At 62.7% G+C, this 10,404-nt stretch overlaps 1 protein-coding gene across 1 annotated transcript in view; it reads right to left on the reverse strand.

Moving 5' to 3' along the window:
* CASZ1 (castor zinc finger 1) overlaps positions 1–10,404 on the reverse strand; it is a 55,755-nt gene extending 45,351 nt beyond the window's left edge. The window contains 2 exon segments of the mRNA XM_028512587.2: positions 9,741–9,779; positions 10,232–10,404. Coding sequence (XP_028368388.2) covers positions 9,741–9,779; positions 10,232–10,280 — 88 coding nt within the window. The 5' untranslated portion in view covers positions 10,281–10,404.

The following is a 10,404-nucleotide window of genomic DNA, read 5'->3' on the forward strand; positions in this document are numbered from 1 at the left end:
AAACTCGAGGGGCTCTGTCGTCACCCTCCACACGGGACACCCCGTTCCCTACGTCAGGGGGTGTCCAATGCTGGGGGGGCGAGGAGGAGGTGGGGTCGCAGCCGCAAGCCCTTCCTGTGCTCAGGAAGGTCCCGTCGTGCCAGGGGCGGCGTGCATGCACGCCCACCTGAGTTCGCACCCGCCCCGTGGGACGCAGCAGTCCACGGCGTGTGGCCTGGTGCGTGGCTTGGTGGTGGCGGACAGTTTCAGGCGGAGCCGGCGGTCAGCAGCCCTTCCCGGACAAAGCATGCGTGGCTTCCGCGGGGCTCCAACTCCCGGGACTCCGGGGGAGGGCATGTCCCTCCAGCCCGCCCGCCTGCCTCAGAGACTGGGGAGTGGAGGGCGGCGGTCAGAGGACAGGGGTCTTTCCACTCCCGGGCGGGCCAGGGTGGCTGGTCACTGCGTCGCTGACCACGTGGCGTGCGGGTTGGAAAGAGCTCCCACAGCCCCTCCTTCTCGGCTTTTAAGAGCGGCGTCCGTCTCCAGGGCGCACTGACTCAGGGGCCCTGGTTCTGCCCGAGACAGGTGCGGCTCGCACCTGCCTCACCTGGGGGCTCTGAGAAGCCGGTCCCCGTCATCGAGGGGGACCCCGAGCACACACGGAACAGGTCCCACTGACTCAGCAGGCCCTGGTGGGGCCCCGAAGGGGCCGGGGGAGTCCCCCGGTCCAGAGCCGCCTGTCTGACTCACGTGGACTCATCAGAGCAGCCCAGCCTCCCTGCCAGGCCCCGGCGACGATCCTTTCATTAATTCACTATTGGACGGAAAATTACTCCTCACCCAGGAATTTAAGTTTTCGTCTTAGTTTAAGTTAGATCCTTAAAGCAATTACCGAGGCATCTGGTGATGACCTCACCGTGGCGGCCGGGCCCTGGGCGGGCGGGGGGAGCAGGGCGGTCCTGAGGCTGTGCAGACCCCCAGCTCCAGGTCCCCGAGGGGCGTGCGAGGAGAACCGGGGGCCCTGAACACCTGTCCTGGGCCCAGGGAGGGAAGTGGGGGGCACACTGTAATCTCTGATATTTGCTGTTTGTGGAAAAACTCCTTTCGAGCACCACCTGCCCATGAACTTGCTGGTGACAGTTGTTGAAAAGCCTCAGCAGCTGGTGCCGCGGGAGCGCTTTCTATTTTTAATTGTTTGATCAGAATATTAACTCATCTAGACCCATTCCCAAGACACACTTCCCAGCCAAAGGGTTTCCCCCGTTTCCCAGACCTTCCTCTCCTTCTCCCTCTCCCGTCAGAAACCGACTTTGAAATGAGTAATTGGAGACACAGACCCCCGTGAGTACGCCAAGGATCAGAGCGCCGGAGAGCGGGAGAAAGTGGGCTCCTCGCCGTGGGGAGCCCCCCACAGTGGACCCCCTGCCCTCCCCTCTGAGCCGCTGCGGGGCTGGCCGGCTCGGCGACCCGAGGCCCTGCCACTGTGCCTTGGTTCCACTTGGTTTCCCTGGCTAACGGGCGACTCAGCCTGCACCTCCCCGCTCTGGTCAGCCCCCCTGACCCTGGCCGAGCCCTTGCCAACTCTGAGGGACACTCAGGAGGCGCCCAGACAGGGGACACTGGGAGGGAGGCGTGTGCCCCTGGGCACAGAGGGGCCGGCAAGAGGCTGGCGTCCCTTTTGGCTCCCATTTCCGAGAGGGGAGGAGGGCAGTGTCCCTACGGGGCCCATGGGAGAACCTGCCAGCGACGCCTCTGGCCCAGCCCACGGGGGAGACAGTCACACAACCCAGCCCCAGAGAAGTGCCACTCAAGCGTGCCACGCACCACGCTGCTGGGGACGGACCCCACACCTCGGCTCCCTCCCCCATCCTGGGAAGGGCTCCCCAGCCCGGGGGGGGGCGGGGGGCGGGCACCTGGCCTCCTCTGCCTCTGTGTCCCCGGCCCCTGCCGTGCTCTCCCGCTCAAGGTCACAGAGCTGTCCACACCAGGAACGTTTACTCACCAGACTGGTCCTGTTAGCAACACTCACCACAAATATGCTTTCTGATAAAGTTGGCAGAAAAAAGTTCTAGAGCTCAAAACAATGTCAGAAATCACTCCCCTCCCCCACCGAGAGAGCGAGGTGGGCCCCCCCCCCCCCACACACACACGCGGGTCACCCAGGCGGCAGGCCAGCGTACTGGGGGAGGCGGCTCTTGTCACTCACTCTCACTTTCCTCCTTCCTGTTTTACTTCCCACCCCAGTTGCCAGGGGACCAAGGGCTGAGGATGGTGCTGAGCTGGGTCTGAGTCTCGGCCCCCGACGGGCCCGGCCCGGAAGCAGGGCCCTGGGGAGGGGTCGGCCCTCGGATGCGTGCAACCGGGAGCCCTCCCTCTCGGTGGGCTGTGCAGGGCGAGGCCAGGCGGCCTCCCCAGGCCGTCTCACCTCACCGAGCCCCTTCCCACCGCCCGCCCTCCCTCTGTGCACATGGGCTTTAATGTTTTTATTACCTGTTTGACTCGCTGCCTTATTGCTTCTCCCCTTAATGGGGCCGTAACCGTGGAAACGAGGAATAAACGGCCACCAGAAAATGAGATGATTAAACAGGTCACCCTGGCAAAACAAACTCAGCCAAGGAACCTCTGGGGGTGGGGAAGGTAGGCGTCCCTTCCCCCCACCCCTGGCCAGAAGGCTTGGACTAGACCCAGGACCAGTGGCCCTATCCCTAGAATTGGGGCAGGTACAGTGGGGTGCCCCCTGCTGGGCAGTGGGGGCACCTGGCCAATCCTTTCCCGAGGCTCCCCTGTCCCCCAGGATGGCTGTGGCCTTGGGCTCCTGGGCTGAGGGAATGGCGGAGAGGGAGGCCCTGAACCAGAGGGAGCTGAAAAGTCACAGTCAAGGAGATCGGCACGAAGTTTCGGAGTTCTCTCCCCGGGGGCTTCCTGGGTGCCCCTGCTCTCCCGCTGTGCCGGCGTTCACGCCGCACCGTCCCTCCCTGCCCTCGGCTCACGGAGAACGCCCTGGAAGGAAAGGCCGGCACCGGCCACAGCTCGATTCGGGAAGGGTTCCCCTGCAAATCCCGGGTCCTTGGAGCCGCAGAGAGTGTCCATTCCCCTGCTCCGTCCCTCTCCCCCAGAGCCAGGCAGTGCCCTCTGCCGAGACAGAGCCCTCCTGGCATTAGGAAGGGTCCCGGCCTCCAAGGGCCGGTGGCGCTCCCTAAGACCATGGGGCCAGCCTGTGGGCAGCCTGGAGAGTGGACCCTGTGGCCAGCTCAGGAGAAGCCAAAACACCACGCCAGGGGCCTCTACCCTGGCCACGTGGGCTGGCACTGGGTCCACCCAGCTGGAGGGGTCCTGGGACTGGACGCAGGGCCTCGGGAGGCGGGACATGCGGCAGTGAGTGGAGTCCGCCCCGGGGAGACGCAGACGGACAAGGGGAAGAGGCAGGGGGAAGTTCAGACCAGCCGCTGCGCCCGGCCCTCCCGCCTCCCACAGGCAGCAGCCCCCAGGAGCCGAGTCTGACCTCTCACCCCGGACCCTCCCGGCTCCAAGCTGTGGTTACAGTTCACAGACGATTCGGGGTCCCCACCTGACCACCCAATGTCTGTCTTTCTCTTTACGCCCCCTCGCCCCTTCACGCCATCCCTAATCCGGGCCCCACCCCTTCCTGCGCATGCGGCTGTGGGAGCTAAAACCCAGCCCCAACTCCAAGGGGACCGGCCAAGGTTTCCCGCCTGCCTCCTTCTGCCCCCCTATGAGGGCGGGGGGGTGGTGCACGCGGAGAAGAGGCGCTGACTGTGGGAAGGCGCAAGGCCAGCTCTGTGCTGGGCACTGGGAGATGGGGACAGGGAGCTCGCTCTCCGACGGCCGCCGCTATGAGCAACAGTAACAGCAGCACCCAGGGGCCCTGGCCTGGGGCTCCCGGGGCCGGCGTCTGAGTGCCGCCCTGACACGTCGATGTCACCGGCACGGCCAGCTCCTCCGAGGAGCAGGTCCCCAGCCAGCCTCTCATCTCTTCCCGGAGGCCGCACAGGGGCCAGGGAGCGAGGAAGGTCGGCAGGAGCGCCTGGCTGTCGGGAGCTGGGCCGGGCAGCCCGGGCGGTAGGGGCAGAAAACCGGGGCTGCACGGTGGGGAGCAACAGCTATGCCCTCAGGGCGGGGGCAGGGGCGGGGCACAGGACCCGGAGAGGAGAGGCCCGTGGAGTCTGGAAGGTGCACACCGTCTGCCTGTCTCCTCTGTCTGTCTCCAGGCTGCCCATCCTTTATCGGGTCCAAAGGCCACTGCGCCCCAGAGCTCCCCGGGCTCGCTGCCCCGTGCTCCTCCGCCCGGCGAGACAGGTAAACACACACCTGCCTCCTTCCACCAGGTGGTCTTCATGTCTGGAGCTCCTGCGGAGGGTGTTCCCAGACACTGGCTGCACCTCAGGCCTCGCTACCTGAGTGGGGTTCTCCCCACACAGGGCGTGGGATGTCCTGATGAGCCTGGGGTGTGAGGACACTCCGCTGCCGGCGAATGCGGGACCACCAAGGGGTGCCCCCTTTCACCACCAATCCAAGCGAAGCAGTCCCGTCTCCTCTGCACCCTGGGGCCACTGGCCCTCCTCTTCCTCCTCTACCACCTCCCTCCTTCTCCCTAGCTCCTTCCTCCTCCTGCTGTACCCTGGCCTAGCCATCCCGGAACAGCTGCTGCTTGCCTTGGGGACCCACAGGCTGTAATTACTACAGAGCAACTTCCTTCCCCCTGAAGATGAGGAGGAGGAGAAGGAGGAGGAGGGGGAGCCGGAGGGAGAGGAGGAGGAGGAGGAGGGGGATGAGGAGTGGCCTCCGTCAGGGCGGTCAAGGTTTAAAACTAGTGGCAGGGAGAGCCACTAGTGTGACAGAGGCAACCTTGGGGTGGGGTGGCAGAAACAGCCCGGTCCTTCTAAGAATGGTGGGCCGGCCAGCGGAGGCCCATTCAAGGGGGCAGGAGCATCACCACGAACCTGGCCGGGTCTGGGGAGGGGAGGAGTCAGGGCCCGGAGCCTTCCCGGGCTCCACCCAACCCCTGCCAGGGGACTTGAGCCAGGGCAGCAGCTTTAATGAGGAGATGTTGCTGCCGTGACTCAGCCTTCCAAAGGTGCCTCCATTTATTTTATTCTTCCATCATAAAAACCCAAGCTGCGACTCAGCCAGACTCCCCGGCCGTGGCGGGGGGGGGGGGGGGGCGCCCAGGAGTGACAGCAAGGCCTGCAGAGAGGTCTGACTAACACTGGCCCCGGTGCCCTTCGGGCAGGGGAGAGGCAGCGGGGTTCCCTGGCTGGTCCCTGCAGGGAGAAAGGGACTGTTGGTGGTGGTGGGGGTCTGGTAGGGATCCTTCCAGACCCACCCTCGCTGCCTCTGCCCCCCCACCCCCGTTGGAGGGAAATGGCCCCGCTGGGTCTTTCGTCTGGGGTTTGCTCTGATGTCCCACAGCTCAGGCGGCGCTGGGAAGAGGCCCCTCCATGGCCCAGGGCTGCCTGCCCCAAGTGCTTCCTTCCAGAGAAAAGGTCCAAACGATACACTTCTTACCCTGTCCACTCAACGCCCCCCCCACACGAGATCGGCCCATTGAATCCTCCCGGCGAAATGCAGCTGGGAGTCTGGGGGCCAGAGACCCTGCGTGTCACCTGAGGCTCCAGTCCCTCCAGACGCCTCAGCCGGCCTCTGTCGGAACGGCACCAGGCAGCCCGCCACTTCCGAGAGAGCCTCTTCTGTCCCCGGCTCTGCCTGCGCCTTCTTGCCAAGATGGCACTAAAGCACCCCCCACCCCCACCCCACAGCAGACTGGCAGAACCGGTGCCCAGCCTCACCGCAGGGGCAGGGATCGGCCCCAGCTGAGACTGGTCGAGTGGGTGTATCTGGCCAAGCTAAGGCTTGAGGAAGGCAGGTCGAGGGCGACCTGCTCTGCCCCAAGCCCGGCACGGAGCCTCTCCCTGCAGAATCAGCACCAGAACCTTCCCGAGCCCCGGCACACGCCGGGTGGGCCCACGGGGTGATGGGAGCCAGCACGGTTCCTAGAAGCCTGCGCCCCGGGCAGGTGCCGGCCTTGAGCGGGAGGCTCACCCAAGGCCTAAAAGCCCGGAGCTGGGCTGACGCGCCGGGCAGCAGGGGCCTGAGCAGCACGCACCGGGGCTGGCCTGCGGAAGCCAAGTTCTTCACCCCGCCCCAGGATCAGACCAGACACCACCTGCAAGAAGCCTGCAGCCTTTCTTCTCCGACCTCCGGACCGTGTGCCATGGAAGCACGCGGCTACTAGGAAATTCCACTCCAAGAACCAAGTTGCCGCGCCAGCCTGGCTCGGCTCCCTTGACCCCATCCTTCCTGGCCTCCTGCACAGCCGAGGCCAGGGCCAGGGTGCCACGGGGCGGCGGGGGGGGGGGGGTGCGGTCTGCATGCAGTGCAAGGGGGACTCCGCCTGGAGTCCCAGCACCGCTTTGTCCCACCCACTCGCCCCTGCGACGTGGCTGCTGGCTGCGGCAGACTTGGTGCCAAGGGGCAGCGCAGCCCCTCGCCAGCTCCCCCGGGGTCCCTGGCCATCCCTGTGACCTTGCCTGTTTGGCCCTTCGCCTGGCAGAGCCCCCCTGGAGTCCTCTGACGGGCAGCTCTAACTCTGAATGGCCCGTCCCCTTTTTCTCGAGTTCCCCTTAGAGAGAGCGGAGCAATGACAACCAGACCCCAGGAAATCAAGGGAAAGTTCCCTTTCAAAGCGTTGCTGCTACTTCACAGCCACGGTCAACCTGGCCTCCAGTGTGGCCCAGGACCTAGGCCCTGGCCTAGGGGGGCCTCCTCCCCAGGAGCTTCCCAGCGGCAGGACGGGCTCACCTGCGTCTGAGAGCTTCCTCCCGCCGCGCCTCCCCTCCCGACGCCCTCCCCCGGGAAATCACTCTAAAAGGGCCTAATGGAACCATGTCCTCCTCTCTTCCTCTCTCGTCCCTCCCTCCCTCCCTCTCTTTCCCTTTCCTTTTTTTTTTATTAGCATTTGTGGAATTTATTCCCAAACTCTCCTAATCTTCCGTACACAACCATTTGATTTGCATAACCCAACCCCCTCTCATAAAAACTGGCTGCTAGTTTAATTAAAAAATGTAAATTTGCTGTCATCTCGGGGCCTGGTGAATTAGGACGACATCGGCATTTTTTATTGCTAAAGACGTCCAGATTGATCCAGCCCTTGGCTGAACTATGGTGGGGGAAAAGGGATCCACATGGCCCCTGAGGGTCTGGAGATCCTGCTGTCCCCTCCTGAGAAGACTTGGTTCTCCCGCTACAGAGTCACTTGTGGCTGGAGCGCTGCAGAGCCCAGAGCTGTCCCGGGCCGGAGGGGATGGTGACCCCTGAGCCGATGCTTCTTGGGTCCCTGGTGCCGGCAGCCTTCTGGGGCCTGTGCCTCCAGCCTCCCACTGCGCTAGCTAGAGAGGCCCCGGGCGGCAGCTGCCCAGAGTCCCACTAAAGAAGACGTCCCCCCACCACACCAGCAATGAGCCCGGGCCACAGACGAGGCCCCTGGCCCTGGCTGTGTCCAGGGGTATGTCCCCGAGGTGGAGGGGAGGTGACCACAGAGTCAGCCAGAGATGGCTCGGAGGGGATCTCAGAGTTCCCACCTGCTTCCCTTTTTTAGTGAAGAGGGGAAAAAGTGCTTTTCTTCTGAAGTTCTGAGATTAAGTGAAACTTTCAAGTTCAAAGAAAAGGCTGAGATGGTATCACCAGATGACTCCTCCCAGAAACAGTCAGAACTTTGACACCCCGGACCTCCCCTCACTGGCGGCCAGAGTCCAGGCCTGGCTTGTGCTGGGGAGTGCCCTGCTCCGGCTACAGGAGGGACCGGCTGACCTCAGGGGCCCTTCTAGCTTCTAGCTTCTAGGAAAAGTTTCCAAAGGCTGTGCCTGGAGTGCGGGGAGAACAGAGTCGCCACACGGCCCGGGAGAGACGCTACAAGAGGTTCTGCCCCTCGCAAGCCCGGGAGGCCTACTCCCCAGTCAGGACACCCCACAGAAGGGCTCTGGAGTCTGCTGGGAGGGACTGGGTGGCTCAGGGCGGGAGGATGGACGCCAGTTCCAGTTGGCACCCAGGTTAGAAGGCGGAGCGCGAAGAGGGCCCCGCCTCCCAGCTGAGTAATGCTCTGTGCCCGCCCACAAGCAGAGGCGTGGCCTGCCCCAGGTAGGGGGTGGTGCATTACCTGGCCCATCTGTAAGGTGTGCTTCTTGTAGGGATGGGTGGGGGCCCCATTTCCGAAGAAAGGGGGTGGGGCCTGAGAGGGAGGTGATGAGACACCTGATTAGAGGTGGGGGCGGGCTGCTCCCCTGTGGGAGTGGAGGGCAGGGAGGGGCAGGGAGGGGCAGGGTGGCAGCAGAGGCCTTAGACACCTTCACCGCTTTGCCCAGCAGGGGGTGTCACACCCTTCCCGGGCACAAAGGTCCTCAGGACCTCCACATCAGGTACACCAAGATCGCATCTGGCTGGGTGTAGTCTCAACACTTTTCGAACAACCCTTCCTCCCCCCCCCCACCCCACACACACATGGCCTTCCCAAAGCCAACCACCAGGCTGCCCTCCCTGGGCCCTCGGTGCTGTCTTCCTGTCTTCTCTGCCCAATCCCCTTGGAGCTCAGAAGGTCAAATGTCAGCTCATGGGTCCCCAGGGACTGTGCGATGAACTTGGGCCCATTATAAACAACAACTCGAACAGCCACCGACAGCACTTATCCTTCTATCAGTGGCACAGGAGGGTTCAGAGATCAGTCTCAGCGAATTACCCTGTCCACGGCCACCTTCTTTGAAAAACATGTAGGAAGAAGCCAGCTGCCTTCGTCAGCTGAGGACCTACGGGTCCTGCCCAAAACCTGGTTTCAACAGCGAGCGGCGGCCCGAGTGGCGGTCCAGAGCCCAGTAGACCTCACTCTGGACTGAGGTTGGAACCCCAGAGCGGAAGACAAGAGAAATATGGAGTAAAATCAGACTAAAGCCAGTAAAACACCCAAATCTCTGGATGCACTCTGCCCCAGGCCCGCACCACGCTCTCTGGACTGCTGGCCTAGGCGCCACCCTAGCCCCCCACAAAACCCACAAGGCCCAATGTGGTAGTTCGTTTGGCACACGCAGGCCCAGGGTGGGAGCTAGGAAGGGGGCTGGGAGCGAGTCCCGGGCCCAGCACTTTGAACTGATAACAGCCGCCTCATCCCACGGATTCTCAGGTGAAAAATACTCATTAGCCATAATAAGCAGTTTGATCATCCGACACAGCCTTGTCCCAAATAAATTAAATTCCTTTACCTTGAGACAGTCGCCCTGAAACCAGACTAACCACCTTTCCCAACAGGACGCTGCTTTCAAAAACTAAACCACCCCCCACTAAAAAAATAAAAACACACACCCTGCAGCCAGACACACAGAGATCTTTGCAGGGATTAAAACACACAGAAAACACACGGAGCCATTCAAAAAAACATGGAGAACAAAAACCCCCACAAAAAACCCCTAAATCCTCTCTCTGGGTGCCCCCCAGCTCCGTCTGCCCTCCGTTCTTTCATAATGACGAGCATCAAATTAGTCATAGTCACCAAGCAAGTAACAAATAATAACAATAATATCATCCGAAGCCTCGCAATCCAGAAACCAGGGCGAGAAGCGCGGCGGCACCGGACCCTCTTCTGGCCAGCCCCCGCCCCCCGCCCAGCTGCTACCTCATTGGGCTAAAAATAATAACTTCCGTAAAAGAACCGAAAGAAAAGTGAAAGAGCCTCCCCCCCGGTTCCCACCGGCCGGTACCTGTACCAAGATCCATTCTCCTCGCCTTGGTCCCAAACTCTTCGAAGATCGCCGAAAAAAGAAGAGGGAAGGAAAAAAAATCTGTTTAGTCTCTCGCAGTGTTCCCCGTTCCACACCCCCTCCGCCCCCTCTGCTCGCCGCGCCCCCCATCGAGGGGCCGACAAGTGCCCGGGACTGGGGGAGAAATGCGAAGGGGGCCTGGGGAGGGAGAGCGAAACTTTCCCTCCCTCCCCGCTCGCTCTCACGCTCCGGCATTGCACACGCAGAGCAGCTCCGCTCTGCTCTCGAGTTTATTAAACTAAAAGAGAAACTATTTATAGACGTGGCCCGGGTCTGGGGGCCCGGCCGGGCCGCGAGGCCGAGGGGCGCCCCCGCCCGCCGGTCCGGCAGGGCTCCCGCCGCCCCCGCCCCGCCCGCGCCCCCCGCCCCGCGCGGGGGTCGGAGCCCCGCGGCGCGCCCCCGGCCCTCCCCCGCCCCACTCGGGTACTCACCATAGTCGGAGAGTCGAAAGCCGAATTCACTTAAATAATCAACTTTCATAATACTTAATTAATGCCTAATTGCAACTGATTACTCCCCGAATAACAAGTTGTTTTAAAGCCCTGATGTCATTGCTCCTGACGGTAACACTCAGGGTAACAGTTTGGCAGGAGGGAGCGGGTGG

Source organism: Phyllostomus discolor, chromosome 5, assembly GCF_004126475.2.
Source record: "Phyllostomus discolor isolate MPI-MPIP mPhyDis1 chromosome 5, mPhyDis1.pri.v3, whole genome shotgun sequence".
Taxonomy (NCBI): domain Eukaryota; kingdom Metazoa; phylum Chordata; class Mammalia; order Chiroptera; family Phyllostomidae; genus Phyllostomus; species Phyllostomus discolor.